The 21775-nt window shown below is 32.9% G+C and overlaps 1 protein-coding gene across 1 annotated transcript; it reads left to right on the top strand.

Moving 5' to 3' along the window:
- The first annotated feature begins 1314 nt into the window (after positions 1-1314).
- LOC111045112 (geranylgeranyl transferase type-2 subunit alpha) lies at positions 1315-19979 on the top strand. The gene is made up of 11 exons (XM_039432167.1): positions 1315-1478; positions 5338-5448; positions 6048-6172; positions 6651-6838; positions 8604-8804; positions 9469-9710; positions 11883-12117; positions 13001-13129; positions 17330-17526; positions 18642-18887; positions 19829-19979. Exons 1-10 carry the CDS (start codon positions 1476-1478, stop codon positions 18885-18887), a joined length of 1677 nt encoding a protein of 558 aa, XP_039288101.1. The 5' UTR covers positions 1315-1475; the 3' UTR covers positions 19829-19979.
- The last annotated feature ends 1796 nt before the right edge of the window (positions 19980-21775 follow it).

Below are 21775 nucleotides of genomic sequence, written 5' to 3'. Positions count from 1 at the left end.
GAGATTGATATTATGAACTGACAGATTTTGTATGTTTGTCAGAGAACTGATTGAGTTTGTGAGACAGGAGTAGAGAAATATTTGATTTTGTTCCTGAAAATGCAATTGGTTCTCTAAACTTCAAAATTTAGCAAGTTCAAGTTTGTCTGGCCGATAATTTTCAATATCACAATTTACAAACTAAGGTTTTTTGTTTGTGTGTAAATGCCGTGTCGACCACGACAGGATGAGAATCTCAGATTGGGTAGATTTCAAATTTTCTAAATAACCTAAATATTCTGTTTAACTATGTTTTGAAAGGGGAAGTTATATTTATACTTTTAATGGCAATGTATTTTTATATTATTAGAAATTTTTTGATTCTTAGATAATAAACACGGTTTGAGGCTGCACAAAGGCTAAAAATAAACTTTCTATTGGTGATATTTTGAAAGTAATGATTGGTATTTTCAAAAAGTAATGATCAGAAAAAAAATATTTTCCTTTGAAAACTCTTTTTTCATTTTGATAGCTTGATGATATACAAATCGAAAAACTTTGAAAAATATCACCAGTAGAAAGTTTATTTTTAGCCTTTGCGCAACCCTTAATAAACACGGCGATACTAAAAACTTAGATAATAATCATGGCTGTTGTCGTCGACAACGGAAGTTTAAGCACAAATAATGAATACCCATCTTTAAGTAGAAAGGAAAACTGAAATATGTATGACAAAGATGTCAGAGTTTCAATTGTTTTAATTGGTTGATTATTATGTATTCAGTAAAAATATTATTTTATCAAGGTTGATTTTGCATTTTCAACTTTGACAATTTATATAGTTTCCAATTTCCCGTGAGCCAGCGCAAGGGTCATTGGTTAAAGTCAGGTCCACAACATTATAATGGCAGTGTTTGATTAGCAATGGTATTGCTATCATTGTCTTTCATTTAACAAAGCGGATAGCGCTATCTCTCTCTCGCTTTGCTCTGTCTTTCAACAATTGAGAATTAACAGTTTATTAACAAAATATTTAATCTTAATTAATTGTGAAAATTCATTATGAAATAATTGAATATTTTAAACGAGAATGAACAGATAATATTACATCAATAAACCTGTATCAGCTACCGTCTATAGAAGGCATTGCCAAGGCAGAGGATTGGCAAAGTTGTCCTGCAATCTTTCTTTACTGTCACCGTGGACCTCACTATAGATCACACTCCTTTGTCTTGTGTGTTAAGCGACAACCTGGGTCGAAAAATTCGTTTTTGTCGTCAACCCAGTTTGTCTTGAACAGCAGCTCAGCGCCTTCATGATTATGAAAATAAATCCATGGCAAGGCATTGCTTTTGTTGACAGTCATGAGTCATGTCTAAGATATAGGTTATAGTTGTAAGTTATGTTTATTATTTTTAATAATTTGTGAATTATTGTGATCAATTAATAATTGATAAGCTTTTACTCTTTTTTAAAATCGCCATCAAGCATTGAAAATGGTAAGAAATTATAGTTGACACCAACAGGTATGAATATTTATTTACTCAATGTTCTCATTGGGATTGGGAGTGCTAGGTTATTTATTATTGAAACAAAGCTCTACATTTTCTTATATATTATTCAATTAATACATTATATATTAACTTTTGAATTAATACATCACTATCGTATTAAGGCTTTATTGATTTTAATTTAAAGAAGGGTTTTCATACCTTAATTTTATTGAAGTAAAATATTGCAAATAACTAAAAAAAATATTTAACACTACTATTCAGTGGTTTATTCTAAATAAGAATATTTTCAATATTGTTTTATCATTTTCAATAAAAATAAACCAAACTTTGTATCTATTGTATCAATTTTTTATTAAATTAGATTCTTCAGTATAATTTGTTCCTGAATTCATAGATTGATGTTTGAAAGTGTTCTATTGTATGTTTTATATTGTGCTAATCTCTACACTTATTTACTTAATTCCAAACTAATTAATAATTATAATTTTTAATACATGAAATCCTTAGACTAATTGCGTTAAAATCACAAATACACTAGTTAATACAATAATAAAATACGGTTCGATTTTATGTCACTTGATTTGCAGGATTAGGCGGCGTTAAGGATAGGTTACTGAAGTTTAGAAACCATTTAAGCTGCCACGCAGCCTGAATGAATATTATTCAATATTTAAACTCTTTTCAATTACATTTCTATTATCCCTTGCATTCTTGAAAGAGGCAGGCATTTTATTAAACATCTTTATTGCCAATGCAGAGAATCAGTACTTTACTTTGAAAAACCTACATCTTAGTACGTCGAAATTCGTCCTACTTCTTTTTCTTTGAGCTTGAATCTGACCTTTCACTGTGAAGGTTGCTGATAAGTCTTGATATACAGGATTGAAGCCACGACATACTGAAATATAGAACGTGTGTAGGCCCAGACGATGAAAGACGGGCGTTAAAAGAGCGGCTGTATTGACACACCATTGTCTGATCATAGAGGGCTGTCAATAAATATAAATATAAATATACATGTTGATATGAAGTCAGGATTAAAAATAGAATTACAAAACTAGGTATGGACGAATTTTTTGGAAGGCTTAGCATGATACAATGGATGGACATGGATATGGAAAAGTGTTGTGACGAATATTGTTCAATGAAATTTATGACAATTATAGGTACTGTTTTGAAATATGTTTCCCAAAAAAGATCTATAAGATTAATAACAAATCTGAATTGAGTTGGATTGACAATGACATTATATTGTCAAGAGATAAATTGAAACAATTATACTGGAGGACTAGGCAATTTAATGAGAGAGCAAATTTGGAGTATTCAAGTGCAAAGAGACAGCACTCGCAGTTGATTTCTGGCAACAGGAGGGTGTTTTATAGAAATAAAATAATAAAGGCAAGTTATGTTAGTAAGGAGTCATGGAGAATTGCTCACAGCTTGACAAAGAATACTTTCATTCATGATAACATGAAGCTAAAGATAGAGGAGGAGCTGGTTAGTGATCCCTTTAAGATTGCACAAGAGTTTAATAAATATTTCTATGAGGAAGTAAAGAGCCTTGTTGGTGATGGATTACCCAATCATAACATGGTAGAGGATGATTGTGAGACAAGGGATGGTTGTTATTTTCACTTAAGATCAACTTGTACTGATCAAGTGATAGAAATAATTGATAGATTGTGCAATAAGCCAAGTGCTGGAGTTGACAATATTCCATGTAGACTAGTTAAAGCATCAGCGCATATTATAGCTGAACCTCTGTCATTGATAATTAATAAGTCATGTGAGGAAGGTAAATTTCCAGACGCTATCAAAACTTCTAAGCTTATACCAATATATAAAAAGAATGAATAAGATCTAGTGAGCAACTATAACTGTAGCTGTTCAATCGGTTCATTTCAAAGTTTTTGAAGTTACTTATTTGGACAGATTGATTCCGTATTTGGAGCAACACAGATTGATAAGTTGTAGACGATTTGGTTTCAGGAAGAAAAAACCACAGCTGATGCGATTTTTGCCTTGTTAACTGCAGTGTATGACAAAGTAGATTGTACTGATGAGGTATACACAATATTCTATGATATTACTAAGGCATTTGATTGTGTTCACTACGAAATGTTGAAGCTAAATCACAGGAATCCGGAATCACAGGAAAATCTTTGTATTGGATAATGACAAATTTGAAAAACCGTCAACAAGTGGTCAATATAAGTCACATGGGAAATGATGATGTTATTCGACATATTATTAGATCACAAGTACAACAGGATGTTAACATAGGAGTACCTCAAGGCTCCAATATGGGCCCAGTCTTGTTTCTGCTTTTTGTAAACGATCTCCAACTTCTGTGCAAGAGGGGGAGATTTGGATGTTTGCAGATGATGTGTGTCACCTCTCAATAGACAAGAATGCTTCTGAAGCAATTAAAAAACCGCAGAAAGGTCTAAATGAGATGAGTGTATGGTGCACAGAAAATAAGCTGGTACTTAACCAAAAGAAAACGTGTGTGTTGCAGTTCCATAATGTTAAGAAATGAGACTTTAGTCCACTATTGCGAATTGGTGATCAACACCTACAACTGAATAAAAATGTCAAATATTTAGGAGTACACATTGCTGACAACCTACGATGGGAAGAGGAAATAAATAATGTTGTCAAGAGACTCAATTTAGTGTGTTGCCTTGCTCGCCGCCTGCAGAAAATAGTAGACACAGAAGTGTTATTGAAGGTCTATCATGGATGCTTCCACAGTGTATTAAATTATGGTATCGTATTCTGGGGAAATCGCTCAGAAGCGGAAAGAGTATTCTTATTACAAAAAAGAATATTAATAATTATAAGTGGTGCACACTACATCGAACATTGTAGACCGATATTCAAGAGATTGCATGTGATAACATTAACTGATGTATTGGAGTCAGCGACTAAAATATTGAAATATCCAGAATATTTTGAAAGGAACTCCAGCATTCATTATCACAATACAAGACAGAGAGACAATATCCACATCGACAGGCAAAGAACAACACTAGCCTTGTCTAGTGTTAGAAACGTGGCAAGCAGGGTGTACAACAAGCTTCCCTTGGAAATACGGAGGTTCAGAGATCCTGTGAGCTTCAGGAGATCCTTGAAGACCCATTTACTTAGAAAGAATTATTATTCCATGAAGGAGTTCTGGGAGGACGTCTGACAACCAAATAGAGCAGACTAAAATGACGACCACGGCTGTAAAGGCTTCCAGTGGGATCACTACAAGTATACAAGTAAGTGAGTAGTGCGCTTCAAAATCACTGTATGTCAATATTCGCAGGGCCCTCTTTGGTAGAAGTAAGATGTCTCTCATAGAGCTGAATGTCCTCAGAGAAGGATATCATATACTGGATGTGGATATTGAAAACTGAGTGATACAGCATCAACAGACCCAAAATGATGAGTTTTTCTCATATTTTTTTGTTTTCGTTTCTCTTCTCAGCCTACTCAGGTGGGGTCGGCGTTTCGGGTCAGTCACTTCTAGGAGTCTCGGTCTCTCGTTTGGTGTTAGTCCCTTCTCCACAAGTTCTTGGGCAATACAATTTTCATATTTCTTCCTAGGTCTCCCCCTCTTTCTAGTGCCTTCGACATCTAAGTGGTCGATCTTTTTCCCCACATAATCTTCCTCCCTTCTCTCTACATGTCCATACAACTGCAGTCTTTTTTCTTTTATTTTCACATCTTTTCACTTGGAATTAGATTTATAAAACATAAAAATAATATATCCATAATAATAGAATCAATATCAATGTTTAGCTTTGTAATGGTTTTTCTTATTAAAAGTCAAATGAGTTGAATTTAAATTTTACAGCATGGACGAGTAAAAGTTAGAACCTCTGAAGAACAGAAGGAGTTGGAGAGGAAAGAACGAGAGAAAAAAGTAAAAGTTTACAAAGCGGCCATTCAAAAAGTTTTCTCAAAGGTAAAACCAAGTGATTATTTAATTAGTTAATTATATCTTCAGTTGAGTTCTGAATGTATTTCACTCCTGTTTGCAGACAAGAATTTTCTTAAGCAAACAGTATTGTATTCAATGATCTGTAATATCATTTGTGTAACGGAATTTGTCATGTGATATCATTGAATAAAACTTGATTTGATTTGATAGGTTATTTAGACTATTATATTCTAATCTAGTATCTGTGGAGACTGGAAACGATAGATGGTCGTTAATAGCGCACAATACATTACCGTACTTGGAATTGAGTTATATTTTGAATTATTGAAGTACAAACTAAAATGTTTCTCAAGATGAATTCTGAGTTCAGTCATTAAAACTGAATTAACTTGAGTTTCAGCTCAGACATTGGATTGTTTCAATGAATTTGAATTGAAATTCTGTGATACTTTCTTTAAAATATCAGAAAGTCATTTTAGTCTTAATACAGTAGTCCTATTATAACAATCAAAATTTGATCGTTAATGTTGTTAGGCTTATAGAACTTTCATTTTGCTGAGATTAAACAACCCTTCATTGTCTGTTATATATTATTGTTCCTTTCTTATTTTCATCAATTGTAGAGGAAAAATAATGAACTGGATGATGAAGGCCTTGAAATTACTGGACAAATACTATTATCAAATCCAGACATTTATACTCTATGGAACTACCGGAAAGAGATAGTTCTTCATTACAAAGAATTAAGGTAAGTAATTTAATTCAATAACTACGAAAGTATTGTATCTTTAATGAGAATCCCACCATCTGTAAAGTTTTCAAGCACAAGTGTAGGCTTAATGAATCAATTTAATGGCTTTTTTGTACAACCATGTCGCATAATAAACAAGTTCTCTGGATTTTTAGCATCAGCTAAAGAGTTCTTTGAAGAATTCGAAATGCTTAATTTACTGTTTTTGGACTATAATGAATTTATTCGGAAATTGAATAATATATTAATCATTATCAGGAGGAAGAGAAGCTTTTGATTGTTTTTTCTCTACATGTATAATAAATACAAATGAATAAATTTTATAGCTTCTTTGTGCAACCTTGTCGCATAATAAACAAGTTCTCTGGATGTTTAGCATCATCTAAACTAAAGCATAGCTCATGTCGATGGGGGTAAATTAATTATGTGAGATACACCAATTGAATGTATAAAATTATATAATTATTCTTTGCAGGCCCGCAGAAGAACTTGAAGAAGTAGTAAAAACGGAATTGTATTTGGCGGAGTCATGTCTGCGTAAAAATCCCAAGTCGTATTGTGCCTGGTACCATCGTTGCTGGATATTGGATAATATGCCCAACACCAACTGGAAACGCGAATTGGCCATTTGCAACAAGTATCTCGATCTGGACGAGAGGAATTGTAAGAACTTCAAATTTATCACTTATATTTATGTTTCACAAATTTCTCACTTTATGCTTATTTGAAACGTTCATCAAAATTGAATCTACAGCTCATTTAGACAAGTTAATAGCCTTCTGACTTGAGAGAAATTTTAGTTTGAACTCCGTTCCAGATAATAATGTGACTCTTCTCAATAAAATAATGTGTAGATATTCATTGTACTTTTTTTGAGACATAACAATGCCATCTTAATGTTGTTTAGTTACGTAGATATATTATCTTAACTTTTCAAACTTTTCAATATTTTTCCTCTCTAGCTACTTTTTATTTCTTGAGAAAGTATGTTGGCATACTTCTTAGATCCCTTTCATGGGATCCCCTTCTACTACATAGAAACAAAAAGTAAAAAGTTATTGGTAATCTTTATTTGAATATTTACTTGAAGCAAAAGTCCATCTTCAAAGTATCATCGAAATTCTACGATGTAATCTACATTATTTGAAACAATTTATCATTTTTTGTTGATTTAGTTGTACAGGATTGGGCAGGGAGGTATGGATGATTTGAAAATAACAGTTACACACTCATTTTTAAACGAAACTCAAAAATCTATTTTCTGTGTATACCTTGGATGTTGCCATTATAAAAATTAAAGATCACTGTCAATACGGATTGTTACCTGACGTAACGATGCTGCGTAATTTTTTTTGCTACAATTGAGAAGACGACGTATCAACGTCAATACTGTATGGTTTCAACAAGATGGGGCCTTACATCGTCGAGAGCAGCTATGGAATTTCTAAGGCAGACCTTCCCTGGACGCCTCATTTTGTTGCGTGGAGATGTGGAGTGGCCTCCTCGGTCACCTCGACTTGACTTGTAGACTTGTCACCTCGTGACTATTTTTTATGGGACCACCTAAAAGCACTTGTATACATAAACAAACCACGATCCCTTGAAGCCCTGAGTGAAACAATAACACAAGAAATTCGAGCGGTACCACGTGCAATGCTTCAGACGAGTATGGTCAACTTCTCACAACGTCTACAGGAGTGTATGGACAAAAACTGACAGCATTTAACACATGTAATCTCTCTTACATAATCAATGTTTTAATTTTTTCCTCTTCATTTTTTATAATGGCAACATCCATTAAAAAAATGAATTTTGAGTTTATTTTAAAAATGTGTGTGTAACTGTTATTTCAAATCATCCATATCTCCCTGACCAACCCTGTGTAACTTTGTTTTCTGTACCTCAAATACTTCCTCCCTCAAATTTTCTATCAATCCTACTCTTTGGAGTCCAATCTCAGTTCATAAAATCTGCATCTATAGTAGAAACTTAATCAGTTATTAGCACTATGTAAGTATTCAAAATAAACCAAACTGATGGAATCGCCCACTAAAATGATTTGAAAAGAAGTTTGTCCATACATTATTTCGTTGCACGTTACGATCAGTTTTTGTATCAAAACTTCGTGATTTAGAAAGCATGTTATTCAACTGCTTTATTGCAGTTATTTCCAATCAATTTATCAAGAGTTTCCTTAGTACCATCTAGAATACCACAGAGAATGATCGTGGCCAAAACGTTTCAAATTATTCTCAGTTATATTAGTTTTCATTCTTCAATAGAAACAATTATGAACAGTTATCAGCACTATGTAAGTATTAAAAATATACCAAACTGATGGAATCAGTTTTGATTGAAAAAATCAGGCTGCAAGTCGTTCGTTTTTATAGAAAAAAGTGAGGAACAATTATTTGGTAATTGTTTGTAGTTCACTGCTGGGATTATCGGAGATTTGTGGTGAAGCGAGCCAATGTGTCGGCTGAGGATGAACTGGCTTACACCGGCGAGAAGATATCGGACAACTTCTCCAATTACTCAGCTTGGCATCTGAGGAGTAAGCTCTTGCCCATTGTTCATCCCGACACGTCTCAAGTGGGCCGTCCTGTTGATGAAAAACATCATGGCAAAGGTACATTTGTACATTATGCAATGAAAAATAACAGGTACTGTTATTCATTTGAAATATATATATTTTTTTATTAATAAAAACGCGATTTAGCTTATATAACGAACACTATAGAACAAAAACTCTCATCACATCAGATTATTAATGCTTTGAAGACTTTTCAAGTCAATAACTATTTTTTCTGTTGATATTAGGCTAAAATATTGTATTGTAGATGAATTTTTAGTAGGTATTTGTAAATAAATTAATTTCAATGTAATTCATTCATCAATTCGTGAGTCTTCTTCTGAAGATGCTAACCAACTTATTCGGTATCTTTAAACTTAATGATGAATTGGTTTAAGTTATTGTCTCCAGTGTTTAAAAATGATTCGATTCTTTGGTATAAGTATATTTCTTTCCTCATAAATTAATATTGAGATTAATTTGATGATAGAATCAATAAAAATGAAGTGAACTTTATTTATTGGGACTCATGTTCAAATATAGTCAAGGAAGCCTTTTTGGCTGCAAGAACTGTTGTTTCTCTTTCATGCAGTGTCATCTCGAAAAAAGAAAATCTAATGAAACAGTAATTTTATCATCTCGAAAAAAGAAAATTAGATAAAACAGTAGGATTTTCTTACAAACAATTGGTACATTGATTGAATGATTGATTGGTTGACAGAACTGGACATGGTGCAGAGTGCTGCGTTCACAGATCCCAACGACCAGAGTGCGTGGTTCTACCTGCGCTGGCTGCTCGGTCGAGTCAGGTCGGCGCTTCAGGTCAGTCAGGTTGTGTCTGACCACGGCAAACTGTGTCTCAGGTTCAGTCAGCCTGTCAGCCTTGGTTCACTGCTCATCGAGGGACTCGGCGAGGACGTAAAGTGGACAATCAAGGGCAATCAACATCATTCCATGATATTGGTTAGTGATAAATCGCAAATGATCAATCTTATAAAATCAATCAGTCTAAAAAAATAGATGTAATTGATACCAGAGTACTTGCGAAGTTTTTAATATAAAATAAATTAAAAACAACTATAGTGAGGTCCACGTTATAATGGCAGTGTTTGATTAGCAATGATATTGCTATCCTTGTCTATCATTCAACAGAGCTGATAGCGCTATCTCTGTCTTGCTTTGCTCTGTTGCCAGATCGTCTTTCAACAATGTAGAATTAATAATTAATTAACAAAATATTTTATCTTAATCATCAAAATTCATTATGAAAATATTGAAAAATATAATTTCTTGCTTGATAAAATATAATTTATTATTTTGAACGAGAATGAACAGTTAATATTACATCAACAAACCTGTATCAGCTACCGTCTATAGAAGGCATTGACAAGACAAAGAAACGGCAACGTTTTTCTCCTGTCTTTCTCCACTGCCATTATAACGTGGACCTCACTATAGTTTCGATTCTTAGATCATTTTTAATATCATCAATAAAATCAACTTATTATCCATTTTTAAAACTTAAAAATGATGTAATCATCAAACGTCAAATAATTAAATAATTGTTATCAAATGATTTAATCATTGTTTATCATTTTTGTGTTTTAAATTATTTGTTATTTTATATCAAAAACTTCTCTATAGGGTACTATAGTGTTATTTCACAAATAAGAAATTAAGTAGTCCTGAATATAATATAAGTTTTCAGATTAAATTGATTTTTCTATTTATTTATTCATAGACAATAAATACAATTATTCAGGTACAAAATGTAGGCCTTCGCCTAAAATTGCTTTAAACCCTAATATAAAATATAGACAATCTTGTCATTTTGTTGTTTTATTCTAATTTACTATATGAATTACTCTCAAAACATATTATTGGATATAAATTGACCGATAGTCTTGAATAGAAATGATTTGATTCACACACAATTTAAAGTCTAACCAGAATTTTGAATTTATTAGATCAATCAACTTCCAAAAACGAAATTGAATTCTTTAATATATTTTTTACATTCATGTCAAAGATTGGATAAGTCGATACAATGAATAAGGTGGGGTTTCCTTTGTGTTTTTGTCAGTCAAAAATATTTCAGTCTTTCTGATTCTTCCTTTTAATCTTCTGATATCATTCTTCCAAGTCTTTGTATGTTGACTTTTACTGGTAGCATAAAGTCGTGAAGTATCTTGAGTGCTTGAGTATCTTTCCAAACAAATCCTGAACTATGATGTGCTGATCAATTGTATTTTATTGTTAAATATCATTCAACCTTTTTCAAATATTTATTGCATTCCTAAGATCAATTGTATTGTGTAGAGATTGGATACAAAATTAATGTAGAAAGGTGAACCCATATCATATATGGTCCATACGCTCAAAATCATCGTCAGTCTTGCATGATCATGCCAGATTTGACAGATAAGTTTCAGCGAGTAGACAGAAAATCTGACGGTTGGCATGAGTTTGATCAACGTTTTAGACAGTTTGAACCTGAACGGTTTTTTGAACTATTCTATTGTGAAATGCTCATCTGAATGAAACATAATTCAAACTCATACCGTCCAAATTCAGTCTTGCATGAGGAGCATGACAGAGTTTGTCAAATCTGGCATGACATAGAAGACTGACGATAAGTTTGAGCGTGTGGACCAGGCTTAAGTTTCATCGACTTATGTCAACAACTATTGCAGCAGCTTACTGCAACAATAGTGACATTTCTATTCAAGACTATCGTTCAACTCATATCCATTAATATGTAAGACATTTTTTGTAACTAACTATTGTATGTAATTATTGTAATTTATCTAATATTTTCTGTAATTGATGTAGTAGTTTTAGTTTTTTTTTTGGAAATAAACATTTATTTATGTTTTGAGAGTGATTCATACAGTAAGTTACAATAATTAAAAAAATTATAGAATAAAACGATTGTATGCCTGGTATTATTTGTTTCATTATTTATTTAATTCAACTTAATTAAGATGATTTAAATTATTAGAAAATGGGGTAACGGCACAAAAAGCGGACAACAATAATATTAGAATCTACTGAGTTCTGAAAAATTAGGTTTAGATTTAATTTTTCTGTTTTCTTCATATTGTATTCAATTGAAATGAAATATTTCCATTCCAGACAGCAGAAGTAGACGTGAAGAAAATAGCACAGGCTGACGTAATTAGTTTGAAAGTTTCCAAAACTAGTGGAGACGTTGTAGAAAGTGTAAAGCTTGTCAGGGAGCCGGATGAGACAATAAGTTACCGAAGACATTTCCAGTTTCATGCCGACTTCAGCCCTGCTCTGACAATTGTCTTGCAAGACCAGCTGGAATCCTGCGATCAACTCTTGGAGTTCGAACCAGATAGTAAATGTAAGTAGAATTTTCGTTAACCTATAAGCATAATAAGTAGATAAGAAGTGCGCTATGAACTATTTTATTCAATTTCTACATTGCTAAGTTGTATTGAAACTCAAATTGATGGATTTTTAAAGTTTTATTTCTTCCGATATTGTGATTGTTTGGCGTTTTGTTGCAATAAATTAAACTAAATAGGCTGTTGTATTTGTAAATAATTATAAAGAAAAATAAAAATCTCAGTACCTTTTTTCTTTATAAATTTATATTACAAGTAGCCCTATACAGAAAAGAGAGCCCTATACTTTTTCAAGTATAAAAAGACATACGTCCTTTAACACCGACATCTTATTTTTTACATCTTATTGTATAATACAAATTATTTCTTGGAATGGATTATAGATTCATATTTAATATCCTGTATGCTTTGCATTTCATATTCATTAATCACGAGTTTACCATATTAGAATAGATCTGTACGGAATTGGGAATTACAATTAAAAAAAAAAATACTGAGTACCGGTTGCACAAAAGCCGGTTAAATTTTTATCGTGATTAATTCTATGAGAGCCAATTAGAGAAGCCATCTTATCAAAAAGGCCTTCTCTGATTGGTTCTCGTGAAATTAATCACGGTTAAAATTTAACCGGCTTTTGTGCAACCGGGCCTGAGTGATTTTTATATAAATAGGCAAAATATGATTAGCCTTCACAGTTTGATGTGAATGACTAGAAATGCTGTGTCGCAATGAAAGAGATTTTAGAGTTATAATTTGTGTTTTAATACATATTCATACAATATTATTCAGGCATCTCAACCTTGAACGTTGTAATGTACTCGATACGATTTATATGAATTTACATAATTCATTTCTAATGCGGACCTTGATGTATTTCAGGGACAGCTCTGACATCGGTGCTATTAATGCATGCGCTCGATAGGAAAAAGTATAAGAAAGAAATCATGGATCGATTGGAGAAGCTGATGAAAATTGATTCTTTGAGAACTGCTTACTATTCTGATCTGAGTGAGTTATTTCAATTATTGTCAATAATCAATTAGTATAACAAGGATAAAATAGTAAGGAGATTGAAAATAATGAATACTTAAAACTTAAATTCCAGACTATATTGAACTCATACTTACATAGGAGATAGAATTGAACTGAATGATAAATAATTTGGCAAATTTGTTAATGATTTCAAAGTAATTGATGTATCAGCTTATAGTAAAGAGATTCACCATGAATTTGTTGCTATTAGGAGTAAGAAATTAAAAATTATCATCATAACACTCTACAGATCACCTAGGGGTGACTTCAACCTTTTCCTTGATGCATTGGATAGACTTATTATATCTTTAACTAAATACACGCAGGATTATCATTTTATTATAGGAGGTGATTTTAATGTAAACATACTGTCTATTGATCCTAAAAATCCGAGTTGGTAAATTTTCTCAAATCTCATAATCTGTATCTGACCAACTTTGAGACAACAATAATGAATTCTTGCTTGGACAATGTTGCAACTGACCTGCGCCCCGGTTTGTTCAAGGTGGCTGTTGAGCCGGTGGTATTGGGCGATCACGATGCCATATCTTTCAGAGTGAGATCCAATACGAATATAAGTGGGCATACTAATTCAAAAGATGAAAAATCTTATAGTTTCAGACCAATAACTGCTATAGGAACCAATCAATTATTGTCTCAACTATGTACCATCCACTGGCCGAGCATTCTTATACACGAAAGGGCTGAGAATAATTTTCAATTATTTTTTATGAATTCCATAATCTATTTGAAATTTTCTGCCCTATAAAAACTAAAAAGCCTTCCTCTGATAGAGTTAAAAAGTGGAATCAACTCTCACCTGCTTTGAATGGTTTAAGGAATACAGTACTGATTGCTTATGATAAATACAAAAATAGTAGGTCAGAAAATGAAAAACGCACTTATATCAATTTAAAGAAACTATATAAATTAGAACTTAAATCATTCAAGCTCAACTCAAATGTCCGGCGTATTGAATCAGCAAATAATAAGTGCTCAGCTGCATGGAAAATTATTCGGAAATGCTCTAATCCACCTCCTGATGTTAGTACATCTATCTCTCCTGATACATTCAATCAATACTTTCTCAAATCAGTAGAACAAATTCACAGGAGTATTGACTCAACGGATGTTCTAGCAGAGGATTTACTATCTCTCTCTCCAGGAACTGATTGTAGATTTGAAATGAAAGAGGTCTCGGTTGTGCTGGTTCTAGGTATTGTCACAAAAATGAAATCCTCAAATAGTAAAGATATATATGACTTGACCAGCTCACTGGTAAAAGAAGTAATTCAACCAATCGTTGCACCATTAACAGCTTGTTTTAATTCTTGCATAAATGAAGCAGTTTTTCCAAAAATTCTGAAACATTCTAGAACTATTCCTATATACAAAAAAGGTTGCAAGAAACAACCTGAGAACTTCAGACCCATATCTGTTCCACCAATATTCGGTAAAATTTATGAATATATCATTTCCATTCAACTCTATGAATACTTTGAGAGCAACGGCCTGCTTACCACTGCACAGTTCGGTTTCAGAGCGGGTAGATCAACCATAGATGCAGTTGGCTCGATTGTAGACGACATATTAGACTGCTTCAATTCAAAGAACTATGCAGGTTTAGTCCTGTATGACCTGAGTCGAGCGTTCGATGTTGTCCAACATGAAATTTTATTGAAAAAATTGTATTATTTAGGTGTGCAAGGGAAAGCTCTTAAACTGTTGCAATCGTACCTGAGTGATCGTAGGCAGACTGTAAATGTTAATAACGAATTCTCCAAGTGTTGCATTGTACGTCATGGTGTACCACAAGGATCAATACTAGGACCCTTGCTATTTCTGATAATGATGAATGATATTGATTATTGTACCAAATCTAAAGTAGTTTGTTATGCTGACGACACATCTATGTTTTCTGTAGATACTGATATCCTGGCTCTAAAAGAAAAAATGTCCAACTGTCAGGATGAAATGAGCATATGGTTCAGGGCAAATAATCTACTTCTTAATAGCAATAAAACGCAACAAATAATTCTAGGGTTGAGGCAAATTGATAAAGATAATTTAAAATGTGTGAAGATTTTGGGGATATATCTAGATCAAGGATTGACATGGGGCGCACATATTGATCACGTTTGTTCCAAGCTGAGCCGAGTGTTATATCTTTTACGCAGATTGAAAGAATATGTACCTAGCATTACCTCAAAATGACCTATTTTGCCTTCTTTCAAGGTACATTTGCATATGGTTTATCGTTGTGGGGTTGTGCTACTGATGTACAAAAAATCTTGCTCCTTCAGAAGAAGGCTTTGAGAATTGTTGGTAATGCAGACTACTTAGAACCTTGTAGGCCAATTTTTGTTGAACAGAAAATAATGACAATTTATAGCTTATTTGTATTTTTACTAGCTATGGAAGTGAAAATGAATTTTGTCTCTTTCCTACGTAGGGAGAATTTTCACCAGCATAATACAAGGTACAGACAGTGTATTGAAGTACCATATGCCAGGCTGAGGAGAACTCAGATCAGTTCAAGAGTAATTTCTATAAAAATATTCAATAAGCTTCCGTTTTTTGTAAGAGAAATATCTGTTGCTCAGTTTAAACGTCAAATGAGAACACTTTTGACAGAAAATCCGCTTTACTCATTGACTGAATTCCTCAACATGAGCAATGCAACTATTAGTAGCTACTTCTGATCAAATTTGAATTTAGAGTAAATCTTAAATAAGTGTGAACTATTATATATAAACTTTCATGACTTGTATATTTTGATTGCCTATTATGTGATTATTATTGAATGTCTGTTAGATTTATTATCATTGTAATGCTTATAAGATTATGACGTTTCCGATTGTATAGTTTTTATACTTAAAGGAATAAAAATCTATTCTATTCTATTCTATTCTATTCTATTCTATTCTATTAAAATGGGAGATCTAATTTAAACCTAACTTGGAGTCCACTTAAAAATATTCATTAAATACTTTGAGGTAAAGGTATTATAGATTAAAGGTTTTACAGTTGTTACAGATAGCTAGGAGCAATTGTACTGAAAATTGTTAAGGCTTAACTAAGAGAATTTTAGCGCAGTATAACATCCAATAAATGAATTAATCCGTATGCCAGGTATTATACATATTTAATAATAATAATATTTTATTCTCAACAAAAGTATAGCAAAACAATGTAATACAGTTGCAAAACGTCTCTTATAAATAACAGAAAATATCAGTCATAAAATAAAACTCTAATAACATATTTAACAATTCATGAAATTTGTAAAACTATGATATAACCCATATTGGGTTATTATAATTCCATACCTATTGGAATATGCCTAATACTCTAATGCTGTGAATCATACATTCATTAATTTTATTCTTTCCTTCTTGCTAATAGCAAGTTGCTATGAAACGACTTATCGTGATTTATTTGACTAGTGTGATTTATGATGTATCAAGATAAGAATTCGACTTTGTTTACGTTTGTTAAACTCATTCTTAATCCAATCTTCAGAAAAATGCAACTAATCACATTATAAGTCTGTTTCTCAAATCTACCAGTTTATGAAAAAATATTCAATATCCTGTTTATTCATACTATGTAAAACTGAATTTGTGTTAAAGTAGTAGACAAACTTGTCTGGATTATGGATAATATTATTCAGTGAGGTTATAAGATTATTAATAATCTATAATCTCATCAATGACAGTTTTAATTTCACGATTTATTTAAGCACTAGTAGACTCGTTCTTCGTATAATTTTTATAATATTTATTGGTTCAAACTTTATTTATTTATCGTAATGAAATCGCTCATGCATCATGCACAGAAATAAATCTTTATGTAGAAGGCTCATCATATCAAGTGGGATAATAATTCCAAAGAGTGATACATTTTTGAAAGAGACATAAATGAACCTAGTTCGAGGCTCAAGCGACAATATTAATATAACGAATTTTGGATCATTGCCAAATTTTTGCATAGGTACTTGATATGTACTATTGATATGATATTCTGGGTATTATGTAGAATAATATTCAGATTATTATTTCCTATTCATTTTATTCCATATATATCTTTGGTGAATTTAGTGTTCTTCTTGTTTTGCTTTTCATGGAAGATAAAAGATAACATCCAATTTAATTCCTTTGCTTTACATATTTACAGAAAGTAGATATACAACCGAATACTTGCTCGAGGCATGGGAAGCAGAAGGCTGCAAAGATAGCCTTTCGCTGGCCGGCAGTAACCTGACCTCACTCTACCACATGGAATGCACTCTGTCTGTCAAGGAATTGGATCTCAGCTCCAACCTCATCTGCAGTCGGTCACTGCCTAATCTTACTTCGTTAGAGTTCTGTCAGGTTCGTTACAATCATATGGAATTTCCTGTAAATTAGCAGTAGATGTCTATATATTTATATTTTTTTCATTCATTTCGGATGATGCCCACATCAGCTTTAAACTTGTAGGTGGGTAATGGAAAGTGAATGGGTGAATAATTTATGAAATAATTAAACGTCCATGCCTACTGGCGGGATTCGAACCCACGACCAGTTAGCGCTAGCAGACTGACGGGTGCAACTCGTTAGTCGTCTCGGCTAACCTGGCTGTTGAGTTATATCTCAATAACCTTTTTATTCAAGTAAGCAAATGTATGACTCAAAATCAGTCACATAATATTTACAAGAATAAAGTTACAAAAGAACAAGAATAGTTGATCGTTCTTGAACAAAACTTTCATTTTTATTCAACTTTTTTAAAATGTTCAACTTTTTTAATGTTTGAATTCAATTTCATCTGCTTCTATTTATTTTTAGTATATTAGAGAATGATTTATGATAATTACTCGCATCACATCTCGCCCTACCAGAGCGTGTACTAACACGCTCATGTGTGTGACTGTACACACCTCTTCATGCAATCAAGCAATAGTGTAGTAGATATCCGTAATGAATAACCACTTGATATCACCTCCACATTTTAAACACACTCAATAAAAATTTATAAATCTATAAATTTGATGGTTTAATATCCAGAACTAGTCTGTTATTGTTTCATTGAAAATGTGACAAAACAACGCTTCTTATTTAGCGGTATCCATTAATTTAATATATATGTTTTCTATGGGTAGTTGACTTTTTACCATTATAATGAATGGAATTAGTTTGCGTGTCATTCATATTTCATTAATAGTTTATTTTCTAATAAACAGGAGATACATGCTTTCTCACTGTTCCATGGTTTCCAGGTTTGATTGAAACTCAATCAAACTCAATCAATTTGATTGAAACTCACTCAATTTTCTTGAATATACAAGTATATTTGTTTTATAGTATCACAAAAATTTCATCGATGAATTGATTCCCTGAATTCACTGACATGCACGACTATTAGCATAGCGTTGAAAAATCCGTACTACTAAGTATATTTACGTACTCTACCATGGAAGTATTAATTTTATTTGTCCGATCTATAGGTTCTAAATCTGGACAATAACAACCTAACCAGCCTGGTTGGATTCCCTCACCTGCCGGCCCTACGTAAACTGTCTCTGTGCGAGAACAAATTGTCCGAAGTTGAAAGCACGGTCAACAATCTATGTCTATGCAGCAATTTGAGTGACCTTGATCTGAGAAAAAACCCGGTGGCAGCAGACGAGCGTCTGGTCGCTGCTCTCAGAGACGCTCTGTCATTGTCTGTCTTCAATGGAAGCTCATTATAGGTGAGATTGTTTGTCATTGTTGCCGCCGCCTTGTAATCAAAATGTAACTGAATGAATATTTCCGATACTTTATGGTTGCGGCCTTATAAAGTAATTCAATTGAATGAAGATAGTACGGTAACTTATCTATAGAAATGTATGTTGTCTTATATGTAGTGACACCTTATATTGAAATTGAAACTCAATCAGGATTGTTGTTGTTGTCTTGAAATGGAAGTAGTTTTAAAGAAAGCTTGGTTGATGATGTACTGCTGTATAAGTACCTTGATAGAATGTCGCATTCAATCGGCTTGAAGCCTTATTAGAATGAGACTTCCTAAGGTCATTGATTGAAATCAACTACTGTATATGGTAATTATTACTGTTTTGAAATGGAATATCGTCGACTAGTGTAATTGTTTAATTTACATTTTGGCCAAAAACGTGAAGAAATTATGAAATTTGGGTACCGTACCTTAATTCTTTTTGAAAAGCAATACTTTCCGTATTACCTACTAGGTAGTAAATCAAGAAAAATAGAAGTTCAAGAATGGTTTAAAATTGTATATTACAATTTTTTTGTGATTCAACTTCCATATCTGGTCGACATCTATTGTCAAACGCATAGAATATCCTCCGATTGGCTGTCTCACCAACAGCTGATTCTCAGCCAATCTGTGGCCATTCTGGGTGTCGTGACGATAAAAATCGACCGACAATCTGTAAGAGTGAAAACTTATATCGTACAAAGGAATGCTTGCTTTTAACTCCACATTAAATATTTCCTTCTTAATTTCTTTCTAGTTCCCATAATCCTTGATTCTTAGTCCCATTCTACTAAAACTTCTGATTTTTAATACCTCAAATAATGACTGGTCCACTAAAATTGTAATGTACTGTTTTTGTAATGTACCTTTCCCAATTCCTAAATAATAATAATAATCTTATTTGCTTTGTTTCAGGGTTGGGATTCCCTCAATTATCCATCAGTTTTACCTGCACCATCATTGTCTTAATATTTGTAATGTGTGTATCAGTTTTATTGACTGTTTATAAATGAATGAGTTTGATAAAAATCAATAAATATATTGTCTTGTTTTGGTGTTTATTTCAGGCAAATGTTGTTATTTAACCTTGGCGAAGTCCTTATCGTTTTATAAGTTACTGCACTGCATGAATATCAAAAAACTTGTTCAAATATTGCTGAGAACTTTGTGTCGTTGAATGACTAGTAGTACAAACTGAATTAATTATGACGCACTGTTAAGAAGTCATCAGCACAACATTGGAACTCCAAATTCGAGTGAAGATCTGGGGTAAGTACAGTAGTCCTTTAATACTAAGAATTTTACATGTTTTTTGCTTATTAGCCAAACTATTTTTCAAACAGTTGAAACCATGAGCATTTTCAGATTTCAACACATTATAATGAAAGTTGTTCTATCGGTTGAAGCATTCAAGGCGGTTTATTCACGTTGCAAATGATTTCGAGGGGGTTGTTGATCTTTTTAGAAGACAGTCACCATGTTTTTTAATGGGCAATTTTCTGAGTATGTACAATCACTCAATCATCAACGTTTCTCTAAGACTGCGTCACCTCAAAAATTGAACCCTTGTTAACATTGAAGATTTATTAGTATAGTGTCTCATTAGTCTTTGCATGGTTCATCAATTGATACCAACAGCAAAAAAGCCATTTGAATTTATACTTCTACCGTAGACGTGAGCTTGGTACTTTTTATTGTCGATGATGCATGATATTTTTGCTCGTGCGTGGGTGAATTGATGAGATGATGAAACATCCATGCCATCGGGGAACCCACGAACCAGGCGGTGCCAGCAGACCGGAGTTTGTAACGTTCTTTGCCATTAGACCAACCCGGCTTTTGAATGATGCCTACTCGTCAATGGGTAATGAATGATATGAGATGATGGATCAACTATGCGTTTAGCATCGAACCCTTAACTGTATCACAGCCACATTATTAATATTCAATGTTAACATGCCTCATCCATCTCTGCTATCGCAGTCCCAAAGTATTTCAAAATATACATGAAATGGACGTTTACACAAGCTACACAAGAAGTCAATAACAACGTTGATGTTCGGTGTTTGTGTTTTTATTGAGAATGTGATCTTTTGTAAAAAGATTGAAATATTTACTTGAAACATGCATTAAATTAGAAATACATTGTTTCCAAGCGAAACGGCTAGAAAAGGTTGAAATGGGGTTAATAAAGTGAGTCTGCTGTATTTATCAAAAATTACAATTAGATTGTCCCTCCATAGTTCAATTTAACGCATCATCATGTTCAAATAGCCTCCATCGAAGAAAGTAATGAAAAAAAACCGGTGTGGCGCACTCACAAAACTTTCCTTGCCGTTATGAAAATCGATCACCTGACGCTAGTGTTCACGCGCATCTAAAGTCTACTTATAAACAAAGATCTGAGCCAGCTGGTGACAGGACAATAACGCTGGAGACATACGAGGTCTGCTATCTCTTCATAGTGAATCATTTAATAGAATCAACAGTTGCCAACAGTATGCAATTGGATAATCACATTTTCTCGAATTTCGAGCTTATTTTCAATTTTAGGTGAAAATGTTACTGAACATTAATTTTAGAGAATCTCATGTTCAATCTTTTCCACTCGAAATTTTTTGTTTAAATTGTATCTGAAGCCTGATAATTGGGAATCTAAAATCAAACTTTGCATAGATGGGGCGGAGCTCCTGAAATTTGTACAGATATGGGACTTCTAGCAGTTGATAGAGCTTATCAATGACTATTCTAGGTATAAATTTAATCAAAATCGTTGTAGCCGTTTTTGAGAAAACCGCGAAAACCCCTGTTTTTGACAACATTTTCTCCATTTTAGCCGCCATCTTGAATTGCATTTGATCG

The sequence above is a fragment of the Nilaparvata lugens genome, chromosome 7 (genome assembly GCF_014356525.2).
Source record: "Nilaparvata lugens isolate BPH chromosome 7, ASM1435652v1, whole genome shotgun sequence".
In the NCBI taxonomy this organism is placed as follows: domain Eukaryota; kingdom Metazoa; phylum Arthropoda; class Insecta; order Hemiptera; family Delphacidae; genus Nilaparvata; species Nilaparvata lugens.
The sequence above is the reverse complement of the archived record's forward strand: the minus strand, read 5'-3'. Positions and strand labels throughout refer to the sequence as shown.

Coding starts and splice junctions, on each gene's coding strand:
- LOC111045112 (XM_039432167.1), top strand. Junction 8,805..9,468: donor TGAAAAACATCATGGCAAAG/GTACATTTGTAC, acceptor ATTGGTTGACAG/AACTGGACATGGTGCAGAGT. Junction 9,711..11,882: donor AACATCATTCCATGATATTG/GTTAGTGATAAA, acceptor TTTCCATTCCAG/ACAGCAGAAGTAGACGTGAA.